At 45.3% G+C, this 26,551-nt stretch overlaps 1 protein-coding gene and 1 long non-coding RNA gene across 7 annotated transcripts; one reads left to right on the forward strand and one right to left on the reverse strand.

Moving 5' to 3' along the window:
* Positions 1 to 3,387: 3,387 nt before the first annotated feature.
* LOC130148247 (uncharacterized) lies at positions 3,388 to 7,850 on the forward strand. The gene is made up of 2 exons (XR_008821502.1): positions 3,388 to 3,532; positions 4,065 to 7,850. It is a non-coding gene; the product is annotated as an uncharacterized LOC130148247 (long non-coding RNA).
* LOC130148243 (scaffold attachment factor B1-like) lies at positions 7,833 to 26,475 on the reverse strand. Of its 6 annotated transcripts, XM_056336662.1 has the most exons (22): positions 25,945 to 26,083; positions 25,562 to 25,667; positions 24,969 to 25,056; positions 23,164 to 23,228; positions 22,797 to 23,075; positions 21,578 to 21,640; positions 20,737 to 20,764; positions 19,224 to 19,722; positions 18,747 to 18,796; positions 17,868 to 17,968; positions 16,266 to 16,415; positions 16,067 to 16,167; positions 14,969 to 15,114; positions 14,086 to 14,174; positions 13,410 to 13,546; positions 12,614 to 12,907; positions 11,944 to 12,081; positions 11,125 to 11,164; positions 9,598 to 9,710; positions 8,709 to 8,821; positions 8,437 to 8,503; positions 7,833 to 8,219 (listed from the first exon to the last, which is right to left on the reverse strand). In XM_056336662.1, the coding sequence occupies exons 2-22, from the start codon at positions 25,610 to 25,612 to the stop codon at positions 8,093 to 8,095; spliced, it is 2,739 nt and encodes a 912-aa protein (XP_056192637.1). In that variant the 5' UTR covers positions 25,613 to 25,667; positions 25,945 to 26,083; the 3' UTR covers positions 7,833 to 8,092. The 6 variants fall into 6 exon arrangements, 5 of the variants coding, with proteins under 5 accessions (XP_056192637.1, XP_056192636.1, XP_056192635.1 ...); XM_056336661.1 differs by lacking the exon at positions 25,562 to 25,667 and having other exon boundaries at positions 11,125 to 11,161; positions 25,945 to 26,475; XM_056336660.1 differs by lacking the exon at positions 25,562 to 25,667 and having other exon boundaries at positions 25,945 to 26,475.
* Positions 26,476 to 26,551: the final 76 nt, after the last annotated feature.

Below are 26,551 nucleotides of genomic sequence, written 5' to 3' on the forward strand. Positions count from 1 at the left end.
TTGCCCTCTTCCTAAGAGAAGCCACTGTGCTGGGGAGGGGTCCGGGCTGGATTTGCTGGGTAAGAGGCTGGGGAGCTGTCACAGCCGTTGTTGGCTCTGACCTGGTGAAGGGCTCTTGCACCAAGTGCCCTAAACCTGCTGGCGTGACCTAAACCTGCTGGTGTGCTTGTTGCCAGAGCTGCAGGTGGGTCTGTGTGCTGGGTCATTTGCACGTTGATGGCGGTGGCTTTGAATGCTGCTTTTCATCTGACCTTGAGGCTTCAAGGCATTGTAGAGGGGAAAAAAAAAAGGCAAAAAGTGTGTAGTTAGTGTCCGTAACTATTTCATCTGAGTCTTCTACACTGCTTCAGTGTTTGTCTCATTTAAATGTGGGGTTAAGCCCAATGACACATCGAGCTGCTGTGTCAAACCCAAATCTTCTCCAAGGAACCTTCTCCCAGGGGCTGTGTACTGCTGGGTCCTCGTCTCTGCTCTTGTTAATCGCTATTAATAGGGCTTAACTCTTCAGGAGTGGCTAGCGCACTGCTGCAAGTTTAAAAGACTTTTTTGCAAGAGCAGATGTGACGTTGGCTGGATTTGAAATTCAGGCTGTGTTGGGCTGTATCCATGGTGCTAGAGGTCACCAGGTTGCTCTCAGAAGGACTTTGTTCAGTTCAGCGTTGGTTGTTTTTTGGTGACTTGTCTGGATCGTACCGGTTCTGCTTGCGGCGAGTCCTCTTGGCTTGGCTCTGCTCCTCACGCAGTTTCTTCCATGAGCACAGATGGGAGCTGCTCCTTCTGTGTGCGTGCACCCAGGTGTAACTTCCATGCTCTGCCTTCCACGGGGTGTGACCGCTTTGACTTCCTCGTTGAGGTTTGCTTTGTCATTTATCGCTCTGTGGAAAATGGTACGATGCAAAGCCGTGGCACTTCAAAGACGGAAGGAGACCTTGCTGCTGTGCCACCTTTCAAGCTTGTCTTGGAGACAAGAGACCTGCACAGAATTGGCTCTTCCAGGTTAGTGTAGGCTGTTAACACCCGCTTGAAACTCCTCACCGACCTCTGGTGTGAGATGAGCTGCCACTGGTCTGTCACACCTCAGCTCAGCGCCCGCCGAGCAGGATGGGGTCGGGGGCTGATGGAGAGCAGCGCTGTGGTGGCAGCAGGGAGGAGACACCTTGTCCGACAGCTGTGTGCTGGCTTGGTCATTGTTCTGCTGCCCGGCCACGTAACATCTGTCCTTGGAACATCTGTCCTCGCTTCAAACCTCTGCTGACAGCCCCAGGTGGAAAAGCTGCCTGGCTCGTGCGGGAAGGCAGCAGCAGGTGTGAAGATCCGTTGTGGAAAGATGAAGGCTGCTGCCAAGCAGGGCTGGGTGACATCCCTAAATCCTTCCCCCTCCCCCATAGCTCGGTGCCTCAAAGCCTTCCCCTTGACCCTGCCGGTCTGTCCCTAAATTCCTTCCAGTTGCTGCCGCTCCATCCCTAAAGTTGGTTGGCCCAAATGATACGGGGTTAAACAGGAACAAGATGAATCCCAGTCTGCCTTCGCAGCGCGGTTAAAAGTCACTGCCCAGAGATACACTGATCTGGACCCTGAAAAGCCAGAAGGGATTGTTCAGTTGGTGTCTAAGGGACATATATCTATAGGCTCGGGGCACCCACCTGCTCTGGCGTGGGGTTCCTGAACTGCAGGCGTACCTGTGTCTGTTCCACCGCTAACCTCCATGGGGGATGGACAGCCTGTCACCGTGGGCTTCACCGCGGGCTGCAGGGGACTCTGCTCCCGGAGCACCTCCTCCCTCTTCTTCACTGACCTTGGTGTCTGCAGGGCTGTTTGTCTTATGTATGATCTCTCCTCTGTCCAGCTGCAATTGACATTGTGCAGTAACTTTTCCCCCTTCTTAAATACGTGACCACAGATGCGCTGCCACTGTCAGTAACAGGCTCAGCTTTGGCCAGCTGTTTTGGAGCTGGCTGGAATTGGCTCTGTTGGATGTGGGAGAAGCTGCTAGAAGCTTCTCACAGAAGCCACTCCTGTAGCTGCCCAGCTACCAAAACCTTGCCACGCAAACCCGACACATTTTGCTTCCCTGTACCTCTCCTCTGTTCTGTCCTGCTCCCTCTTCCAGTCTCCCTGTTACATCTCGTTCTGCTGCTCCCTTTGCTTTTACTCTCTCTGCTTTTGTCCTGCTCCCTCTGCCACCTTCTCTTCATCCTCCATCTCTGTCCTGTGGCCCATTGCTCTTTTCCCCTTTACATCTCTGTCCTGATCTGTACCTGTCTCTTTTTTTTTTTTTTTTTTCTTTCTTGCCCCCAATTTCTCTGGCCTGGTGTCCCTGGTGGTCTTTTTCTCCCTGCACCTGTACATGTCACTTTGTGTCCCTGCCTTCATCTCTCTCCCCTTCCTTATTTACTTTCTCCAGCCCTTTGCCTTGCTCCCTGTCACTACTTTTTCTCCGTTCTGTATCTTATTATCCCCGTCCCCCTTCCTGTTCATCCCTGACCTTCTGCTGCTCCTTGTCCCTGGTATTTGTTGCTCCTTGTCCCTGGTATTTGTTGCTCCGGCTCTGTCCCACTTTTCTCCCATGCTCCATCTCTCTGTTGCTCTCCTTCGCTCTCTCCCAGTGTCCTGCACCCTGTCCCTCTTTCTTTTACAGCATCCCATGTTCCAGCTCCCCGTTCCTCTACATTGCTTTGTCTTTCCGTGTCCCTCTGGCCTTGCTACCCAGGGCTGGTTTTTTTTTCTTTCTTTCTCCATTACTCTGCCTCTGTCCTGTCACTCTCCTCCTCTCCCTGATCCATCCCTCGATCGCTGCTCTGCTCCCTCTCTCTTTTCTCTTATTCTCTTTGTTCTCCAACCCCCCCTAACTTGGAGCCTGCGGCTCCCTGCGTTGCTGCCTCTCCCACCCTTTCTCCCTTTGGTCCCGTGCCTGGCTCGCTCTGCCGTTCCCCTGTGTCCCGTCCCCGGCCTGCAGCCCAGAGCTGCTTTTCCCGTCTCCTTCTCTGTGTCCCGAGTGCCTGACGGTGGATTGGGAAGGGTTTTAAAGCAGACGAAAAGCTGCCAATAGTGGTGGCGTGGGTTAAATAAGAAAACCCCCCTCTCGGTTTTGTATCTATTGAAAAAGACTCTTTTCTACAAAGAGAAAAGGGTTTGAAACCAAAAGCCTGTATCTGCTGCCTTGTCTGTACCTCTACTGTCGTGGCTGACCGCCGTCGTCCCCCCCCCCACCCCCGCTGGCAACTGGCGAATAACGGCTGTTGCTTGCGGCCAGGGGGTCGCACATGCGCGGCGCTGCCGGCCCTCCTAAGCCCCGCCCCTCCGCAGCGGCACGCTCCACGCCTGGGTTGTAAGCCCCGCCCCATCCACGGCGATACCCTCCGCGCATGCGTCCCAAGCCCCGCCCCTACGAGGCGGCAAACCCCGCCTCTCAGCGGCGACACGCTTCGCGCATGGGTCGTAAGCCACGCCCCCCCTCCACCGCGTGCTGCCGGCCGCCGTTACCGGCACCGCGGTCCCGCGCGTCCTGCGGGGCGCTCGCTGCTGCCTCCCGGTAAGGAGCCGCCGCTGCCGCCCCCCGAGCGCGGCGCCGACGGGCGCTCGGCCCGCAGAACCGCAGCCCGGCCTTCGCGGGCAGCGCTGCAGGAGCAGCATGGCGGCGCGCCGGGGGCGGGGGGGGACGGACGGTGGTGCCGGGAGCGCGGGGGAGGCGAGCGAGCCCCTGCGGCGGGGGTGGTCCTGCCCACCGGGGGCTTGGGGGGAGGGGGCGGCACGGGAAGCTTCAGCCGCCCGGGAGCCGGGGGCTGAGGAGAGGGGCCAGGGAGGGAGGGCCGGGGGGGGAAGGACACCACCCCCCAGGCACCGGCCACCTCCCCAGAGCCCCCCGAGCCCCCCGCTGCAGCATCCCCCCCTTGGCCTTTCTCCAAGGGAGGTTTTAGGTCCTTCTTTTCCCCTCTAACCTGGTGGGGAACCAACAAGGAAAATCATTTGTTTTGCTTCTACTCCCACGGGTCCCAGCCAGGCAGGTCAATGGGAGGATGTTTATTTTGGTTAATTAGAGAATGAGTATCGCTCCTTCCTTACAGAGTTGCCCTTAGCGAGGCAAAGAACGAACCAGAAGCAGAGCGCTCATCTTACATTGTGGGCACCATTGTCACAAGGAAAGAAAGCAAGAAAAGGAAAAACCAAACGAGCAAGAATGATGACCACAAAATCTAATTAAGAAATGCTGCGCCACTAACGAGTTACGGTAGGAGTCACACGTTGACAAAGACGGACACGCTATAGTACCTGGAAAACGGTTATCAGCTTCCACAGTGCATGTGTCGCAGCACTGTCCCAACTCGCCGGCTGCAACAAGGCTTTTCCCCCCCATGCCTGGTTAACTCCAGTAAGTAGCTCCTACCCCTTGCACGGCCACCAGCCCCCGCGAGGTTTCAAAGGTTCATCTCCTGCCCGCGCTGTTTCTCCATCCCCTTCAGGCCAGCCCACCCTGCTTCTTGCCTCTGCTGCGCCTGGATTCTTCCTTCTCCCGGCTCCCCTGCCAGCCGGCCTCTCCTCATCTGGGCTCCCTGCTTCTCCCGGTATCTCTCCTCCATCCAGTGCTCCTCTTCACACAGTCCTAACTACTCAGCAGGAACCAGCCACAGCTGCACATTATCCCCACCAGCCAGCCCACCGCCGTATATTATCAACGTTAATTAACCTGCCTTCATTCCTCTATAATTCCTCAACATGCACCACTGAGCTGGTTCCTCCTGCTGTAGATGAGGGGGTTCAGTGCTGGAGGCACCACCGAGTACAGAACCGACACCGCCAGGTCCAGGGATGGGCTTCAGGTAGGCAAACGTGGCCGTGGTGACAAACGGGGAGAGCACGGCCAGGGGAGGGAGGGAGGGACGGACGTGGAAAAGGCTTTGTGGTGTCCCTGCTCAGAGGGGATCCTCAGCACAGCCCTGAAGATCTGCACATAGGACAGCACGATAAAACACCCCAAAAAGATGAAAGCACTGAAGATGAGAAGTTGGAATTCCCTGAGGCAGGCGTGTGAGCAGGAGAGCTTGAGCAGCTGGGGAAGTTCAGGGAAGAACTGGTCCATGGCATTGCCCTTGCAGTGGTACAGAAAATGTGTTGGCTGCGTGAAGCACGGAGTAGAGAAACCCACTGCCCCAGGCAGCTGCTGCCATGTGGACCACGTGCCGTAGTGCGGGGCTTTGCACATGGCAACAAAGCAGTCGTAGGCCACGAGGGTGAGAATACAATACTCTGCTATGATGAAAAAGATCAATAGAAAGAGCTGTGCAGCATGTCCAGCACAGGAGATGGCCCTGGTGTCCCACCGGGAATTGGCCATGGCTTTGGGGAGCGTGGTGGAGATGGAGCCCAGGTCAAGAAGGGACAGGCTGAGGAGGAAGAAGTACCTGGGGGTGTGGAGGTGGTGGCCCAGGCTAAGGCGGTGCTGATGGTGCTGTTGCCCGTGAGGGCAGCCACGTAGATGCCCAGGAAGAGCCAGAAGTGCAAAAGCTGCATCTGCAGATGCCAGGAGGAGGAACTGGGTGATGGAGCTGCCGTTGGACATCTGCTGCCTCTGGGCACGGGGACCTGTCGAAGGAAGAAAAGGCAGGGAGAAGTTAAGGCAGAGTTCCCCGAGGAGAACTGATCTCGGTTCTCGTGGAGGCCCCCCAGGCATCCTTGTCCCTTTCAGGGGGCATCTGTAATGTCCCTTGTACGAGCTCTGCGTGCTGCAGGCTCTGGCAGGGACACTCCTGCCCTACAGCAGCGGCGAAAGAGGAACAGGGTGATCTCTGATGAAACCACCTCTGGTACCAATGAGCCTCTCAGCACTGTTGCTCCCATTTCAGCCAATAGCCGAGCACAGCTGCCGGGATTTTGGTATTTGCGTTTGGTTCTAGTTTTCTCATCACAACTGAGGAGTGGCTCGAAGGCAGAAGGAAGCCCCGGCACTCCTGTTGCAATCCAGGTATATCCTTGTGGTGTGTAGGTGCTTCTGAAAAGCGAGCAGTTCCTTTTCTCACCCCAGAAAGCAGGGAGCAGAACTTTTGTGGTGTCCTTCACATGGCTGCCAGAGCATGTGAATGAGTATCGTGAGCAAAGTGAGAGCCACCAACAGAAGTCCTTCCTGGCACCTTCTCTGGTGGAGCTGTGCATGGGTGGTGCCATGGAGTGTTTTGAGTGAGCGGTTACTTTTCTACAGCATGGCAAGCAGGTAGCAGAACTTTTGTGGTGTGCTTCACGTGGCTACCAGGGCAGGGTGAGACCCACCAAGAGAAGTTCTTCATGGCACCTTCTCCTGGGGACCTGTGGCTGGATGGTCCATGGAGCATTTGAGTCTGTGTGAGTGCAAAAGCGAGCACTTAAGCTTCTCACCACGGAAAGGAGGTAGCTGTGCTTTGGAGATGTCACTCCGGTGGCCACCAGCGTAGTGTGAGGAAAACCAAGTGAATTCCTTCCTGGCACCTTCTCCAGGGGAGCTGTGCCGGCGTGGTTCTGTGGGGCGTTTTGGCCCGGGACAGTGAGCTGAGCCAAGGGACACAACGAGAAACCATGAGCCAGGCAGCAGGACAGAGGTACAGACAAAAAGGGGGGGAGGATGGGGGACAGGGAGCAGAGCAGAGATGGAGACAGAAACATTAGAGAGAGTGAGAGGACCAAGAGATGGATCAAGGAGAAAAGGAATGTGGTGGGTAGCAGGCGGCAGCAGCGAGCGACTCTTTGGCCGGTCCCGTCAGGAGCCTGGGGAGCACCGCAGGGGCGGTGTTGGGGGGCACAAGGGCTGAGGGGCATCGCAGAGTTAACGGGGACCTGCAGGGCACAGAGGAGCTCCAGGGAGGCTTCGGTGGGAGGAGAGGGGTGGAGAGGGCACGGGAGAGCCCCAGGAGGTGACCCGAGCAGGGGCCTGAACAGAGGCATCCCAGATGGCACAGAGGGGGGGAAAAAAAAAGCATGTTCCTTGGGCACGAAGCTGCCTGTAGGAGGTTCTGAAGGAGCAAAATGGGTCCAAAACGTGCTGGAGAACATCAAGTGTCCTGAGGGGAACCTGGGTGGCCCCATGATAATCGGGACAAGGAGCAGAGCAGTTCTCAGGCAGAGTGACAAAAGGCTTGGGGGTATGGTGAGGAACTTGGGAGGGGACGTGAGCAGAGTACAGATGTCCTCAAGGGGACCAGAGCCTGACCAGAGGACCTGAGATGGCATAAAGGACAAAAAAACCCAAACCAAACCCACCGTGAAAAAAAGCTCTGGGGCACAAGAAAGGCTTGAGGAGACATGATGGGAACAGAAGGGTCTGGGGTGGGGTGGGAGGGACAGAGACGAAAGAGGCGTGAGGGTCCTCCCAGGCCTTGCAGGGGCACAGGGGTTACCACTGCCCCAGGCCTTGCAGGACAAAGAGGGATCGGCAGCATGTGAAGACACAGGGGGCTGCTCAGGAGGATGGGAAGAGAAAGAAGGAGCAAGAGGACTGAAAAAGTGATGGAGAGCAGCAGAGAGGGAGCGGCAAGAAGACGGAGAAGCATCTAGACTGAGCTTCACAGATGAACACAGGACACCTACGTGGTTAAACGGGAACTTAACGATGGTGTAAGGCCTTGTGCCAGCACCTCTGGCTTTAGCTGGTGGTACTTCCTACTCATCCTCATTTATGGCATAACAACTGGGGAAGAAATATCAGAAGAAAAATCAGAAAAGCCACTGACCCCTTCCCCCTCTCCCAAAAGCAGCGAAGAACAGACATCCACCCCCTCCCAGAGTTGTTGCATCCCTTAGAATCTCAGCCTTGACAGTGGATTGCCTCTTTTGCTTACTGCCTTTTAACAGACTCTAGAAGCAATAAATTAGTAGCCATAAACTGATTTTATTTTTGAAAAATGGAATGTTTCACTAACAGAAACTTTTAAGTGAAGTTTGACCAAGAACACGTTTATTACAAAAAAGAAAAACCAAACCGACAAGTTGACATATTTGGCTACAATGCAACAGCAGTCTTGCTTTTTGTAATCACAAAGTCAAGGTGACCCTGGTTAATAAAATTCACCACCACTGTCATCTGGCATTAAAAAACAAAACAAAAATATATGTATATAATATAGTGCTTTCAGTAGCGACGGGTAAAACGGGGTTCGGTCAGTCTGTTTGTCCGCTCCTGGCCTGCAAACACTCCTTGTATTCCACTACTCTGCATCATCTGGCTCTGATTTCCAACTTGCGTGAAGCCTCCGCGCCTGAAAGCGAGACCAGACAAATCTAAAATCAGCCAGAAAAGTTAATACTGCTGTGACTCAGAGAAGATGTTTGCTTATTTTTTTTCTGCTTGCCAGTCCATAGTAAAGTAGAAGCTGGAAGTACTATTTTTCACAAATGACACAGGAATTTCTTCTTTTATACAGATCAGTTAAGTAATTATAAAAATATTATAAGCACTCTAACAAAGCTTCTTACCCCGACATCCCTCCTCGATTCATCACATGGCCTGGTCCTGACTGACCAGGCATGCTTCTATCACCACCTAATTTAAAAAAGAAAAAAAAGAGAAGAAAATAAAAGACAGACTTTTGTGTTTTCACAATAAAAAAGCCACCTCGTTCCCAGAATTTTATTTGCTTTCTCGGTAATGCTGTTAAAGCTCCATAGGAATTTTAACTATCGCTAGAATTTCAGCGGCAGTAATTAATAGAAAAAACCACGATCACACTGGTAAGCAGCAAGTGTACCTTGCCATCTCTCATGATCCCGTCCCATCATTCCTCCATCCACATTTCCCTGCCATGAACGATCTTGATGCCCCTCTAACTTTCGACCATGATCTCCCCAGTCACGTCCATCTCTTAAAAAAATAAAAGAACATCTTCTAGATGTGTCCCTTATCCATTTAGCAGCATAGGGTAAAGCCAAACACTGTACCCCATACAAGAAGTGTATTAAATTGTTAATTAAGCTTGTATCTATAGCCACCCAAATCATCGCAATAAAAACTGGTCAAAGAGAAATGACAAGAAACTTCCTGAACAGCGCCCTTCGCACAGGAAAGCTCATCTTTTTTTAATCTGCAGAGACATAATTAGTATCACAATGTACTAAGATACTTAAATATGGAACAAGTAATCGACTGCCATTCCTCTGTCTGGTATATTGATGTAGAACTGCACTATGCAGCTGGAATATGCCTAGTTTGATTAGCTGCTTTAAAGAGAAACCGCTATGATTCCAGATTGAGTCTCAGTTCCCCACTCCCACCACTGCAGAGATTCTGACTCGATTTCCTTAAAACCTGACCACTAGCCACAAACGAGACTTTTGTAGGCGTTACTGGAGCATCTGGTACAGGACTGACATTCACCTGTAGAAAAGAAAGTTATTTACAAGCAAAATATCGTTATGCACTGAGCAGCACTTCTTTACTCACTGCCACACTCCATCCTCTTGATGCACGGGGGAGCTACATGTGTAAATTCCTTGCTTCTCCAGATGCTTGAAGAAACCATCTGGAGAGAGGACTCACACTTGTCAGATTGCTTCTGCTGTCCCCCTTCAAAGGTTCACCGAGTGTTAAGATTTAAAGAAAACAACAGAATATACTCCCTTTGTTTCATATGCACTAACCGGGTTTGTGGAGGTATCCCTCTCCCTTCACTCATTCTTCTGTCGGACCCATAGCCACCCCAACTATCCCGGGAGTGACGGTCAGGCCCTCCGTGGCGTTCATCTGGGTAATGCTGGAAGGTAAACGGTACAGAGTTACGCTTAAGACTCAATCCAGGTTTCCTTTTAGGACTGCAAAAATCCAGCTCCTCAGAGATAGCCTTTCTATAGTCAGAAAAGAAACCAGCAGCTGTCTCAGTTTTTACTGGTTCCATTGTTGCTACCATGTGCAGTTCACTCTAGGTGTTTATTTTGTTTCATGGCACAGATTCCGCTCTGCTCACTGGTGGGAGAAGGCTTTTTGTTTGGCAGGGTGGGTTTTTTTTAAGGCTTATATTCCAGCTCCAGATTTTTAATTTTTACACAGAGTATCTACCTTCTTCCTGCCTCTCTTTGTAGTTGACCAGCTCGCAGGGCCATGACTAATAGAAGGCCAGTCCATCATTTAACTTGAAATTTAGATAAAATATGTGAATATCTATAGGGAAGAACAGGAGAGAGTTTGAAAAACAGAGGACGTTACAGACAGTTGGTGGGGCATGGCCTTGGGATAAGGGATAGACACCATAAATAAATCAAGCTGGGGTATAATAAGATAAGCGCAAAGAAAACAAAATGGTTAATGAGACTGAACATAAATTACTTAATTATGTGTGAACTATCTTAATTGGCATACTAAAAGATCCACCCTGAGCAAAGGAAGCCCCCTACTAACAAAGCCCCCTCCACAGAACATGTGCAGTGAAAAAAAAAAAGAAAGCTGGACCTTTAAATGGAGACATGGCTTGGAAGAACCACTGAGAATGAAGTGCGACTAAATGTAACTGTAAACAATTGTTCCAAGCGTATAAAGTGTTTGACGGTGTGTTAAGAGGCGGGCTAGCTTTGTGGATTTACCACCTAGCACCCATCTCTGCGCAGACATGCAATAAACAAATAACCTCGACCTGGTGTGTGAATTGGTGCTGCGCACTGGGTAACAGCCTCTGTTTGTGAGACATCTTCAGAAATGAAAAGTTTTGTATACCGGTGTGGTTTTCGCACCTGTCCTTTTACAGTCATCTGCCTTCTTCCATTATGACACCAGTTATTTTCTATAAACCATTTAGATAAACGTCAGAGAAAGGGCCCCTCGCCAGCTAAGGATAAGACACTACAGTAACTCCATTTTAATGCAATACAGACACCTAAGATCGTTAACCAGAAAAGTTATATCGCAACATACCAGCCTGGAAAGATGCCGTACAGTAGCTCCCATCACTTCAAGGTTCGCCCCTGCCCCAACCTGTGGCTACTGCCCTACCAAGCAGATAACTTGCGTTCTGCACATTAGTGTGCAAAAAAAACCATTTGCTGCTTGACATCCGCTCAGTTTAAACCCAGCAGTGGTTGTGTTTAAGCAGCAGACAGCACGCACACTGTGTTCTTTCAGTTTTGGGGTCATCTTTTTGGCTGTTTAACTGAAGTGTTTTTTTGGGTATAACCTACCTGCCCATCTCGATCTGGTATTCCTCTCGAACCATCTCTTCTGGAACACACAAAAAAAAAAAAAAAAGAAAAAAAAGAAGTTCCAGTTCAATTAACACAGTCATCATTAATTTCAACATCTGTATGAAATAGCATGGGAAAATTTGTCTTTAAGCTGTAAAGCTGAACACCAGTGTTTGTTTAGTGGCAAGATACTCAAATGGGTTCTTGTTTCATCACACAGAAAGAGATCAAAGTAACACCTACTACTGTAGTACGGGTAAGCAACGCATTACTGAGCACCAGTCAGGTACTTGGCGGCACCAAGGGAGAATACTGAGTCAACCTACCAGTATCAGAAATCAGTTACGAGCAAAAGCAAAGCAGTACGGTTTTTGCCAAAGGTCCTTGGAGAGCAAAACAGAAGTCTCAACAGCCCTGTGCAGAAAGTATTGTAGCATTTTGTGGAACTAAAAATCTGTGTCAGGCTGCAGAGATTAAAGTAGGGGAAGTTTTAAAGCAAAAGCAAATGGCTAAACCTTCGACTAATGAACGGGGATTACTAAACCAGGTTTCCATATGTCTCCAGAGGAACTACAAGATCTCCCTCAGCATCGTAGCACACTACATTAGGACTTAGTTTATAATCTTTATGCAGCCTCTTTCCAGTATGTCCATGACTGATGGAAACATAGGATTGCAACACGTATAAAATTAGACATGAGAAATGCACAAGGGTCATTTGTTTTGCTCTTTTGGCTCCCTCCAAACCATCAGTAAGCCACAACAAGACACCCAATTTCCATAAAGCTGTAAGAAGAAAAGCACTGCCTTGCCAACCTGTCCAAACAATGATCTTGGTATCGGCCACGATCCCTGTGGTCAAAGTCGTGGAAGCGGTCTTGACGACTAAATTCAGAATGATACCGATCATCCATTGCCATTCGCTTTGCTTCTGGCCAGTATGGGTCATCTCGCCTGCAAAGGTGGTCACAATTAATAGTAATCTCCAAACAATCTTCCTTTCTTGTTCTCTTGATAACAAACCTCATTCAATCCAATTACCCAAACAATTATTTTGATTTATCATCAAAACCCTTTGTGTGTTAAGCTGGCATCACATTTTGGTTTCAGAGGAAGCTAGGTGTACCGACACCATACAAAAAGCTTCATCTCAGGTTCTGCTGACATGAGAAGAGAATGAGCATCTGTTCCACTAGCTACACACAGTCTACTACACAGACTGCTACACAGTCAATACACACAGTTTCTATTCTCTGTCACTTCTCTTCGGGAATTAAGAATTTAAAACCTGCTGTAATAAAATTGTGCTTACAGATATACAAGTATGACATTTTCTCTTTCTGAAGATAAAACTTCTAAATGGTCTTTCAGTTGTGAGCTCCCATGACTGGTTTAGCAAGAGTAATCACAATTTACACAGGCTCTAGAACGTTCTATCTGTAACTGGCTGTGGTCGAAAAGTCTGGATTCTCACTGCAGTTACTACCTGCCGTCAGGATCGTAAGGCCTTCTCATGGCAGATCGCCGTTCTTGTTCGTAGCGTAGCTGTTCCTGCTGACGTCGCAGCTCTTCCCTCTCTCTCTGGATTCGTTCCTGTTCTCGCCTCCTCTCCTGCTCTATGTGCATTCTTTCTCTCTCCAGTCTCTCCCTCTCCAAGCGCTCTCTGTCAAGACGCTGCCTTTGAAATTCAAGTCGTTCTCGCTCTCTCTGGAGCCTCTGTCTTTCATCCCGCTCATGAATAGCTTGAAGACGTTGTTCTCGTTCTCGCCTCTCCCTCTCTCTAATCAACAGAGATATATTTTGTTTTGAATTGAGAATCTTTAAGTCCAAGTTTTTAAGTCCATATGAACGAAAGAAGCAAGGTTAAGCATTCTGCATGAGTAACACAGCATCTACTCTAAGTCAGCTCTGAAAAAGCTTTCATAGAGCACAGCGTGTCCAAGACAAAAGTCTGACAAACAGAAAGTATTTACAAACTTCCAAGGAAAAACCAAGCATGGAAATTCAAACGTGATAATGGTGAATGCAAGACCTGAAAGCACCTACCAAAGTTGTTACTCAACAAGAGTCTTCTGAAAGACATAGAGAAGATCACTTTCAGTAGTAAAATCCTTTATAACCTGGCATTACGTCTGTTCTATCAACAGATTAGCATCAAATCAATCTGTGATACTAGTGATGGAGGGCCAGCAGGACACTATTTTGCAGCCAGTTCAAAATACAGATAAGGGAAGTAAAAACAAATACCAGTTTAGCTCTAAACTTTGAATGGCAAAACTCACCGGCGTCTTTCTGTTTCCCTGATTTCTCGCTCCCTCTGTCTCTGACGTTCACGTTCTCGCTGTTCTTTGATTTTATCAAACGATAAAATATCTTGCTTTTCTTTGCTCTCTGATTTGCGATCCTGGCTTTTGGTACTCTGAATTAGATCAAAACAATACACTAGCTGAACACAGTGCATTTTGAGGTAAAATTTCCAGGCAAAAGGCCTACTTTATGCCAATCTGAACATAACAGACTATCATGCCATCCCAGAGGTAAATAATGTTAGAATTTCATGGAAAAGTAGGCTGGGGAGAAGTACCCCAAATTTGGCTAGAACTTCTAAGAAGTTTTGATATATATTAATACTATGAGCACATGATCTGACTTGCATCGGTAGCAAACAATACACTGCTTTAAAGGTCACCTGCCACCACACTCCACACTTGGAAAACACATGATCTTAACACCATTTTCATATTGCAACTCTACTTCTTCAACTAGGCCAACAGTGACAAAAACTACAAAGAAGGTGAAGCTTAAGCATTTACCTTTGCAGCACCATTAACACCCTAATGCTGTTTAGACAAGCGACATGTTCCCAAGGTGCAAGGCAAAAAAACCCTTCAATTATATGCACGTAAAGCTGTATGACACCTACTTTTACACAAAGGCTTCTCTGGAAGTTGTACTTACCCTCTCTTTTGATGTTGAAGTTTTCACACTAATAACTGGTTCTCCTTTAGATTTATCCATTACCACTGTCCTTTCAGTTCCTCGACTTGCTAGAAAACAAAATATATCTGAGACTAAATAATATGCAAGACATGCAAAAATTCCTGTGAGATTTACAACCATACAGACACTGAACAGTAAAATGTTATTTTATTGAGGTTTTAAATAACATACAGAAGAATATGTTTATGATTTAAATAGCTGACCAAGATTTGGCCAAGTTGGGGATGGGGGTAGTAAAGCTATCACAAAATTACAGTAGTCTTTTCTGGTAGGGATGACAGTTAAGAGAAAGCAAATTTAGTTTAATTCTTCTGTCTGCAAAATACATCCCTTTGCCATAGTTTAAAAAAAAATAAAATAAAAAAAGCACACAGAACCACAAACTGTGTCAGATCTAAACCCAGTAATAGTCCATAAAATTCATGGCTTGCTACTTTGACTATTTATAAAGCCCAGTAATTATGAAAATTTAGTTGCTAAGTTACTAGCAAAAAAAAAAAAAAAAAAGTAAAAAAAACATTTCAAGGTATTTTCTGGTGGTTTTTGTTCACCAGCAAAACTTCAGTATTACTAAGTACACTTTATGGCTTTTTTACTGAATTATGAATCACATCTAACAAGAACACTGAGGTCTGCAGAAGATGAAGTCTTCTAATCAGCCACAATTCTAAATGCTTATGCTTGTTCTTCCATTTCCTTCTTAGCTGATGCAGGAAATTTTATTTTGGATGCAAAGCAGAAGCTCTGTCACAGTCGCTTATATTCTTTGTACCAGTTTTTTTAATTAGTTTTTTTAAAACAAGTATCCTTGAAAAAATTTCTGAAAGGCAGATAGAATTACCTGATTTGCTTGCCCTAGATCTATCAGAGGATCCAGCCTTTTGGTCATCTTTCTCTTTTCCTTCTTTTTCGTCTTTTCCATCTTTCTCTGATTTCTTCACATCATCTTTTTTGTCTGTCTTCTCCTCCTTCTTAATACCAATGGACCTATAGGTAAACTTTGCTTTAATAGAGAACCTAACAAAAAGTGCAATATAACCAATCCAATCAAGCCAGAGATGTCAAAAAAAACCCCAAACCCCAAACGCCCCAAAAATCCCACACCCAACCCAAAAAAAGCTCAACACAAAACCCCTCCCAAAAAGCCCACTCCAAATACCTTCCATGTGCTGAAACCAATGGATACTTGTATGCATGATTAAGAGCAGCAACCAATACTAAGCTAAAGCCGACTAAAAGTGAGAAACAAGGGATAATCCTGAATATTTGGAGACCTTGAGTGCTACAAGTCTTATGTTCTGCCTATAAGTAAAGTTCATGTTTAGTGTAAGGGGAAGAGGGTCCACCCAGGAAGAGGCCAAGCTCCACCAGCAGAGCTTTTGTCAACAAATACCTTAAACACCCGATACAAGCAGACCAGCCTGCCAAAACATATCCTTTGCCAAATCTTTTAAAATGTAGTGAGAGAACAAAAAGTAGTAAAGCAAAATGCCCCTTTCAAAAGCAACAGATCACATGAAAAACAAATATTGAAGTACCACTTGCTAACCATGTGAACAATCTATCAAAAAAGACAGACTAAATCCTGGAAATATTTGTCAGTTAGAAGAGCAGACCAAGCTAGAGTCAGATCAGAGGATGAATGATTCTAATAAAAATAAGGGTTTATCTATAAACAAGTTGGTTGAGTATCTCCTGATATAACTGACGCGTCTTGACACTAAACCCTGAAGAGCACCGTATTTCTGATCAGAGGGCCAATTAAGACGTGCTTACTGCTGCAGAACACCAATTTCAATTTTTCAAGTATTCCTCCTATTTCAGATGCAGTACGAAGCAGCAAATCAAGATTTATTACACCTACTCTTCACTTCGGTCATGTGGCTGCATTTCAAATGAGTGGCCTTTAAACACAGAAAAATACCAAAAAACACTTTACTTCTCAGATTTGGACTCTGCAGAATGGTGCCTGTCCTTCTCCTTCCTTGTTTCACCTTCCTTTTTGTCTGAAGGCTTTTTCCCAGCTGGTTCATTTTTTGCCTAGAATTTTAGCCAGAAATATTTTTATATTAGCAGACAGATATTGAACTTGGACACCTTTATCTTCATTACGCTGTCATGGAATAGCTACCACTTACCCTTTCCACAGAAATCATTTTTCCATGCAGCTCTGTTCTGTGGAGATGATTAATGCACTTAGTGGCTTCTTCAGATGTTGACATTGTAACAAAGCCGTAACAGCGAGCACCAGGACTGCGAGCATTTGTTACTACTTTCGCACCCACCACCTTTGGGAAAAAAAATTATTTTGTGTTTGCAGATCTGTCTCCAAATAAATTCTAACTTAATCACCATTTTGTGGAATCATAAACCAGTTTGGGTTGGAAGGGACCTTTAAAGGTCATCTAGACCACCCCCCCTGCCATATGCAGGGACATCTTCAACTATACCATGTTGCCCAGAGCCCCATCACACCTGACCTTGAATGTTTGCCGGGATGGGGCATCTACAATTTCCCTGAGCAACCTGTTCCAGTGTTTCACCACCCTCATCACCACAAACATTTTTTTCTTGTATCTAGTCTGTATCCTCTTCTACTTTAAAATCATTGTCCTATTGCTACAGGCCCTACTGAAATGGCTGTCCCCATCTTTCAGCAGCTGTCTGCCAGTTCCAAACCTTATAGCACTATCCACTTTCAACAGGGAGGAAATCCGCTCAGCACCCAACATTCCATCAGCATTCTCAGACTACAATGTTGCTAGGTTTGTTTGACAGACAGCAAAGTTATCGTTTTCAGTCGATCTCTATACAGTCGGGCCAACCATCTTCTAGAAGTGCCTCACTAAAGACTACTTCACAGAATATGTGAACAGCGTTTACACCCATGGCAACAGCAAAACAAGTACAGCTGAAAAGGTTCAAACTTCAGATTATTCCACATCTGTTCTGAAAAAAGTATAAAACAAACACAAAATTCTACGAAACAGATAAATCTGACTGCAGAATAAATTGTTCATACAGCTCTGCAGAAAAAGAGACCGCCATAATAATCAGCTCAGAAAATTAATCTTCAAGTTGCTGAGCAGGTCAGTAACTTAAGGAAGACATATATACATACACGTAGGTGAGAGTAGGGATGCAATAATAAAAATAATAAAAAAGCAACCTATGACCATTTTGTATTTTCTTACAGAACACCTCTGCTAGCTTCTTTAAACAGATGACAATCTCTGACAGCGCAGAGGCACGTGCTTAGGTGAAACAAACATTTAACATCACATTCAGAAATGTATTAGGAGGAAGTGGAGATAGTCAGGGAAAGAATTCCCTTTCACAACTTCTCTCGTATCCCAGCTGGCACTGAATAACAAATGGAAGCCTGCCCTTGCGACTAGATGTCTCAAAGGAGTGGCCCTTGAAATGCAACAGTTTAAAGCAGTATTAACTATTGCTGGACATGCAAGAAGTATAATTAGACTATAAAGCACCCTAGATGATGACCCACTAATGTCTCCTGTCAAGAACTGCCTCCTTTTTACAGGTTATCTGCATAGAGGTTCTTTGAAACCTGGATTTCTGGCTGCCTCCCCCCCATTTCAGACAAACTTCTTTATGAAGTATGCTACTTTCTGATACAGAGTTTCAAAAGAACACAAGAAAGCTAAGTAAAAACTAAATTTCAGGTCATCCTTTTAAAATGATACAATGGCTTGTTAATTTACCTATCTACTACATACCTTTCCATACTTGCTGAAAAGATTCTTCAAGTCTGTAGCTCTAGTAGATGATGAAAGTCCACTAACCCACAAATTTCTGCCAGAACCAGTACCCACACGGCCTAAAGTAAATAAAAAAAGCCAAACATAGAAGAACATGTAGCACAAGAACACAACAGCGAAACAGTAACTGCCCTACAAATTCCCATTTTTTTGTTCATAAACCTCTTCAAATGCAATTTTGCTTCTAGCTCTTCCAATCAATCTTAAAATCAATAGACACACTGCAGCCTGCAACAATGAACTTCTAACTCCAGACTTGATGTGCATTTGAATAGTCTTAATGAGGTTTCATCTACATATTGTCTTTCTACACTTCAATCACTTTCCCGAGAATTACCAATTACTAAATGTCAATTCACAAGACACTTTTATTAAAATTTCGTCAGTTTGTAAGTTCACAGAAATTACATAAACTGAAATTTACAATTCATGCTTTGAAAGCCCATGTTACAACTGCATTGCGGGTTCACCAAATTAACACCAGTCCTCACCAGAATCGCTACACAGAGTGTATAACACTATCAATTTAGTCATCTGTTGAGATTTTCCAAGACAAATCCTGGTTTTGTTGGTATATACCACCATTCACACAGCTAGCGGAACTCCAATATAGCTATTACAGTCAAGATATACACACGCTTAGGGAATTAACAAAACACAAAAAATAAGCAATGCAAAAAAGGCAAGTCAAAAAGCAAGTAGAACTATTACTCCATTCACTCCTTTGTTTACTTCACAAATAATGGTTAGATGTGACCCCATAACATTTTTTTTCAAGCCATCTGTACTTAAAAAAACCCCACAAAACAACGAAAAAAACAAACAACCAAAACATACCTTTCTCGTCCTTTGAGATTATCTTTGATTCTTTGTCCTCCTCAACAGGGCTAAAGACAAAACACCGTGTTATTCAACTGTTCATATGCCAAAAGGAAGTTAATTCTAGATTGTGCACTAAAACTGGATACCTACCAGAAAATTAGTTCTGAAATTAAAACTATCTCTGCAAATTTATACAAGAGTGACAGGAAATACGAATTCATATCCTTAAACGGACAATTCTGCTTTGCAGATGACAGAAATAAGAGCAATTTAAGGAAACAACCTTTGAAGGTTGAGGAAGGAAAGAAATCAAACCCTCTGTGTTTAAAAAAAAAAAAAATACCTGCACATGGAGAAACAAAACAGACTCTTTAGGAACAGGCTACAATTTCATCAGTCTCGGTGGCCAATTGAAGGAAACAGCTTATGCGCATCACTTAACGACCAATGAAAAAAAGATAGCATCTGGTCTATAACGGAGAAAAAACAAACCTCTTTTTCTGATCACCGCCCTCACTGGTTGAGGACTCTTTAGTGGCAGGGGATTCCTCAGAATTAGCTTTCTCTTCTGTTTTCTTGGCATCTTCTTTGCTATCTTTGGCTTCGGGACCTGGGCCTTTTTCCGCTGTTTCCCCACTAGAGGCTTCCAGGCCTTGGGAGCGTTTGCTACTCTGATCGCTTAGGGTCTCTACTACTAAACATTCAGAGTCCGCGTTCTCTTCCTCTATTGTCTGTTCACTTGTCTCCCCTTTTGCTACAACTAAACGCTTTGCTTCCTTCCTTGCCATAGCTTGTGCCGATTTGCTGTCCAAATCTAAAGCATCTTCCTCCAACTGAGTGGCAGCAAGAGCGTCCTCTTCCTCTGCTAGCCTCTTGCCTGGCACCACGTTACTTGCTTCCTGTGCATGTGGCCGCTCCGCTTCGGAAGTTTCTTCGTTAAGGAGCTCAGATTTACAAGTTTCCCCCAAAATGTCGAGTATTTTCTCATTTTCTACGGATTTAACAGGAATAGAATGGCACAAGATTTAATCACCAGGGAAATACAGCAATCACAAATGTGGAACTGGCATGGCTGCCACACTAACACCAAGAGAACTTCTAAGCTACACAGAGATTGGAAAACCCTAGTGTACACAGTGTTAAAAGTACTACGCTAACTGCTCTCTGACAAACTACCACATCAGCCCTAAAGTGTTAACAGGGAAGAAAAATGCCCCCACAGATTTAACAAAAACCTTCTGGCTGATCCTTGATATTCTTCACGAAATCATTCAGCTCTGTTTCTTCTCTAGTTAGCTTCCAGAGTCCGAGATGCTTAACTGAACGTATCAAGGTACTGAGAGTTCAATTTCCAAATTTCCGTGAAATTCTTTTAGCAGACAGTCCAACATGAGAACTGGGCATCTTCTGATGGTGCATGAGTGTGTTTGCAGTCCAGAAAGCGAATAGGATCTGTAGAAAATTCCTGTGATGACAGTGTATTCCTTCTTCTGAAGTCCAGTCATTCTTTAATTTCTGTTCTGTACCAAAGCTCTGAATTACCTACACTCCTGTATTTATATTCAAAGAACTGCAGTACAACGTGATATCACAAGATCTGTTTTTAGAACCTTTGCATATTTAAGGCTCATTCCTTAACTCCACTGTAGGTAACAGTTCTATGGAACCGTTTCATCACATTAAATACATATTTTCAAAAAGTGGTTATTCACAGATCTGGTGATATGACTGGGTTTCCAATCTCTATGACCCTGTATGACCTGGATTGTCCACCATAATAACGTACACTACAGTAATGCATTTAAAAACCAAACCAAAAAAAAAAAAAAAAAAAGAAAAAAACAAGAAAAAAAAAAAAAAAAAACAAAAAACCAAACAACCAGGGACATAAAAAGAATTAATGAAGAATGAAACTGTTTCAATGCCCAGAACTTTTTTTTTTAATTTAAACAAAACAAAAAACTAAACAAAAAACAAAACCATACAAGAAAACAAAAACCAGTACCTGGCTCCAAAGGTAACTCTTCAAGTTCCTGTAGTGAAAGAGATTAAAAAAAGGAGAAATATCACTATTCATAAGAAGTCCAGATGTTACTCTGAATGACACCTCTCACCCCTCCAAGAAAGGAGACAATTTGGCGAGCTTACTAAAATTTAGCCTATTTCAGCTTTGAAAATGTTTAACTTTAATTAAATTCTCCACAAGGTTTAACATTACTTTTTTACATCTTCCAGTTTTATGAAATGTGTGAAAATATCTGTATTTCTCAAATTCAGACACCCATTGAACACATAGTACACATTCACATGGGTAAATAAATCAACAAATGTAAGCAGCATAAAGCAAAGCTATCTTTGTGTTATCCTTCTCTAAAGTCCACTGTATGGATTCTGCTTTCTGAAAACAGGATTCATAGAAACACCAGCTTCACCTGGAGCTACAAGTGTCCTTAACCTACCACAAGTGATCTGGAAACAAGGCCAGTATTTCACGAACAGATCAGTGTCAGCTTTCTTGTCAACGTGGGATACATACATTTTAAATGGAACTTAGACATAACACAAGGCACCGAGTCAGTTTATACAACAGATAAAAAGAATCCAGTCTACTACCCAAACTCAGTATAATATATACATCATATATTTATGACCTGATAAGATACATACATGTATCTTCGTCCACATGATTAAATTAGAAAGGTATTTCTCATTCCTAGAGGTCCTATTCTTTGCAGAATAAGAATGCACTCACTGTGTACTACCTGTACGTGTACTGTTTCAGCATACAGTTTATATGGCATGTATTATGCCTTTTTGCTTGTAAAGAAAAATCAGTTACCATTTACCTTTATTACGGTTAAATCAGCTGAAGCAGCATCTAAACTGTTCCCAACATCTTCAACCTCTACCTTTAAAATGTAAACAGAAGACATTTTGTTATCTATAAAGGAATGGTATTGTGAATGAAACCTGAATGAGAAATTGAAGACTTTATTTCCACTAACAACTGATTAAGCAAACCTATCTAGGATCCAAGGGTAAAAACTGACCAGTGACCCCCATACCTCTTCCCAATCCCCACCAACTGAATAAGCCTTCTCATTACCTCTCAAATATGTTGGTTGTCTCACAAAAATCCTTTAAGGACGGAGATATCAACAGCAAGCTTTCTCTTAGACTTTTTTTCTTATTTACAGCGACAACATAGAGCCAAAAAAGTCTACTGGACTCAATAACTGTTTTCTTCACTGATAAAAGAAGACCGCAGGAGCTGACCTGGAGTCTGGCAGTTTAGTCTCTGAATAAACCTACTTTCTGGGTATTTCTATATGACTTGTGTGAGGCAGGGATATGCTTGGGAATAAGGGTTAAGCTTATTTCTGCAACTTTCAAATTTGGGGGGCAAGGAACAACCCAACTTTAGGATCTCAGATGACACAATGTGCACACACAACAAAGAGCAATACTTCCCTATTAGATGGGACAGAAATGACTTTCTTCAAAATGTTTTGTTGTACACTTCAGGAGATAAACACTTGACTTTGGGGAAAAACATTATCTTCTAGCTAGGATGGACAATGCCATACAAGCAGTGCAACAGCCAAACACAGAAAGCCAATGTAAAAATAATTTCAACAGCTATCTCAACAAAAAAAAATATCTAGAATATAGTTCCCAGAATGTTGCTGTTCAGCTGAAGTGAATAAGGCTACAGTATTTGTATGCCACCCAGGTCCTCCTAAATGAAGCAAAGATATGAAAATGGGAACATAAACATAAGGCGAAGTACAGAGTTCAAAGCATGATTAAAACAAATGCTTTTTGGATTACTACCGATTTGTACAGTCATATGTGTACAAACAAAATCTAAGCATTTTAAAATTAAAAATGCTATTTCCACAAAAACGTAAAAGAAAAAGCAATGACCATGAGAACTGGTAGAGCCCCAGATGGTTTCAAATACTCTTTAGCTACTGTTTTACTGTTCAATTCAAAAGAAAAAAAAATAAAAAAAAAAAAAAAGGAAAAAAAGAATCTGATTCCACACACATGAGAGATGCATACCATCACTACTGGTATTTCTCTTGATTCTTCTTTAATTTCTGAAAATTGTGGGGATGCCTCCAAGTTACCTACAGTATATTCTGTAGGCTGATCTGGAAGTTCTTTCACTTCTGCATCAGCATTTTCTTTACTATCAGACAGTGAGTCAAGAATATTATCAGCACTGTAATCCTCTCCGCAATCTACCGCATTGCCATTATCTATTTCAGCTTCATCTAACACACTAATATCCATCATGTCAATATCCTGCAAGTTATCCAAACTTGCTTCAATATCCTCCTGTAAAAAGAAAAAAAGTATATATAGTAGTCATTGTAATTTGAAAGTGATGCTATCATTACTTTGCTTCAAACAGAGCCTCACATACCTGTCCATCTCCCGAATCCTCTTCCAGGCCATTATCTTCTACTCCCTCTTCATCTGGTCTACGTCCTAACAATATTACGATCGTTAGAATAAAAAGAAGGTAACAACATGCATCCTTCAAGTTTTGTTTTTTTCATCAGAGTTGGTATTCCATCCAGTTTAGCTATCTACTTTTTCCTTATTTTCCACAACTGAGTGTTCCTATACCATCCCAGTTCAGTAACTGACAAACATGCTACAGTCCAAGGTCTATCACGAGTTCAAGAAGCACCACTGTGCACTACGCTCAGAACATTTGGCTCAGCTGAGACCGCAGTAATTTATCTTAACGTGTCTTGACAGACATTTACTAGAAGAAAAAAAAGAAAAAAGCAACCAAACAAAGAACCCAACACAAAACAATGAAAACCCCGCCCCCCCCCCCCTCTATGCGTAAGCATTACTGCAGTGCTCTGTTCACCAGCTGGACACATAACATCAGAACTAATGTTACTGAAAACAGTCGGCTAGTTTCAACAGCACCAAATAGGAACTCCTCAAATTCAGAGCAGTTTCATCTTTCATGAATGTTATTTTCCTCAAAAAACTGTAAGCACATTACAATAAAAAAAAAAAGGGGGAAAGGGGTTTTAGAGCTAAGAGGAACATCTCATCTGTTTCCATCCCAACATTAAGTGCTATAATGTACATTAAGTATTTTTCTCAGACCTGACAATGATCATGACTACCAAAGATGTCTCTGCTTTTACATACAGTTGTGACATTTGTTCTCCATCCATTTAAAATTTCACATTTTAGTTTGCAAACAAATGTCATTACTCCAAATTGGACGCAACAAAAATCCAGGTCAAACAAATCAGTTGGCAAAACAATCAAAGCTTCATCTCACAAATTCACATTTACATCAGTATCAGTAATTTGATTAAAATTCTTCCTCTAAACTAGTTATTCTGCTCAGCTCGAACACAAAAAGTTAAGTTTCAACATTATCTGGTTACAAAGTAAGATCAAACGGCTAACTGACTAGTTTTAGAAAAACAGCAATTATTTTTTAAAATAAGGATTATGTAAGACTATGTCTCACCACCAGAAAAATCATGCATAGAAGAAGCCTTAAAAACATATCCAATTTCAGATTTTGATTAAAAACTAGTCTTCTGGGGAGAAAAATGAGACTTATTATCTATGAAACATAAGCATAACACACTACATAGAACTTTTTTGAATATTGAAATTGCTAGAAACTGCATTTCTAACTCAAAAAAACCCCTTGCATTTCTCAAAAGTGAAGGTACGGTCACATAAAACCACCAATTATCTATTTTAAAAACACTGACACTGCTTCAGTATTACTCAGTAACTCCTGCTACAAATTTCAGGGAACTCTGAGAACAAGCCAACAGACCCTTTGAGTGGACCAAATCCTTCCCTAATAAACTACATGAAGTCCTGTGAATAAATTACGTTTAATACCATACTATCCATCCCTGGAAACCTGAGCACAAATATAGAGAAGAATACCAGTAACTTATGTCATTAAAGGACAGAATCAAGGAACAGAAGACTCAACTGTTCTTAATTTCCTGCAGAAAACCAGTATTACCAAAACCTGGCTCAAGCAAGTAATGTTAGCTGTAGTTTTGTGATTGCAAAACATTCAGCGACAGTGCCAAATTTAAGCCAAGCCCTTCCCCAAAAGGAAAACCAGACTTCAGAAAACAGATTAGCAAGGTTCCATTTCATGAGTAAAAGTTGCTAGAAAACTCAAGGGGGACGGGGTGGAGATCCTCCCTAACTGCCCTGTACCTTTGCTGCTTCTTTTTGGAGTTTTCTTCATGATATTTTCTGAAACCACTGGAATTTCATCAGGATTCCCCCCTTCCTCCTCAATAGCCTATTAAGGGGAAAAGACAAAGACAGATATCACGACAGACGTAAAAATTCCATTTGTGCATTTCTGCTGAGTTCAAAAGCTGGACACCAGAGGCAGAAAAATACCCAAACAAGAATCCAGCACTTTGAATTAGCAGCAGCTTGGATATGCAAACCAAAGACCATCAGATCAAAGCAAGAAGTACACAGGAAACAGTAACATGTTGGTGTAAAGTTTCTGGAAAGCTGTCAGTGGTATAACCTATAAACAAAATAAGTCAGTCCTGCAGCGTTTGCAGCAGTGCAGAGATACCCGGAGGCATTGCAACAGAGTCTTTGCAACAACAAATATTGCAACAACAAATTTGGCTCCAGGAGACAGCAAGCATCAGTTCAGTGAAGGCGGTCCACATGCTAGACTAACATACCAAACATTCTGATGAGGCTACGCTGTACAGGCTGCGAGCTAGAAAGCCGAGGTGGGGGTGGGGAAGAGTAGGCAGGGAAAAACCTGGTAGACAGCGTACAGAACTGTAAATCCAGGAGCTCAATGCAGGGCGGAAAACCCAGCGATGCATGAGGCCAGAAACACTCGGGCCGAGCGCCACGGCTACCTCGCTGTGCTCTGCGGCGCTGGGGAACCGGAGGGGGGGGCTCGCTGAGGGGAGGGCAACGCCAGACGGGCGCGTACCCCCGCCCCCCCCGCTACCACATGAGACCGGTGGTCTCATCTGGGACAGCCCGACAGGGGCCACACTCCCGGCGCACACAGGGCCCCGCAGGCTCCCCGCCGCCCCGCTCCCTCCGCTCCGAGGCCGTTTGGCGCCATTTTCCTCAGCGGCGCCCGGCGGGCTGGGGCCGCGCAGGCGCCTGCGACTCCCACCCCGCCCCGGCGCGTCCCCCCGCTCACCTTCCTCAGGCGCTCCGTCAGAACGCTCTTGTTGCCGCCGCTGTCCAAATTGCGGCGCTTCAGTTCAGCCCGCAGGTCGATTACGCGCAGCTCGCTCAGCCGCCGCCGACTCTCGGACTCGGCACCGGAGACTCCAGAGCCGCCCAGGGACGCGGGTTCTCCGTGCCCGGCCGCTGACTGACTCTCCGCCATGGGGGCCGTCGTTTCGACTCGCACGCAGGGAGCAAGGCGGGATCAAAACAACGGCGAAAAGCCACAGTTGCGGCACAAAATGGTGGCAAAACCGAGACGCGCTGAAGAGAAAGGGGGAGGGGAGGGAAGGGACCGCAGCCCGCACGCGCGGCTGACAGGAGCCGGCGGACCGCGCGCGTGCGCGGAGGGAGCTGCCGCCGCTCTGGCGCAGGCGGTGACAGGCGCGCGCGCGCAGCAGCGCCGGCCCCGCCCCCAGCGCCGCAGTGCGCAGCCGCGCTCCGGGGCCGCATGCGCCGGGGCGCGCGGGCCGCCCTTCGGCCGAGTCGCCGCCGCCTGCGCCTGCGCACAAGCCGCCGCCGTCGCGTTCCGCCAGGCCACGCCCCCCCCCCGCCCCCGGCCGGCCGGCGCCCTTCGC

The sequence above is a fragment of the Falco biarmicus genome, chromosome 4 (assembly GCF_023638135.1).
Source record: "Falco biarmicus isolate bFalBia1 chromosome 4, bFalBia1.pri, whole genome shotgun sequence".
NCBI lineage: Eukaryota > Metazoa > Chordata > Aves > Falconiformes > Falconidae > Falco > Falco biarmicus.

Coding starts and splice junctions, on each gene's coding strand:
- LOC130148243 (XM_056336660.1), bottom strand. CDS start 26,136: ATGGCGGAGAGTCAGTCAGCGGCCGGGCACGGAGAACCCGCGTCCCTG. Junction 21,641..22,796: donor GAGAAATACCAGTAGTGATG/GTATGCATCTCT, acceptor TACATTTTAAAG/GTAGAGGTTGAAGATGTTGG. Junction 15,115..16,066: donor GCAGAGTCCAAATCTGAGAA/GTAAAGTGTTTT, acceptor GTTTACCTATAG/GTCCATTGGTATTAAGAAGG.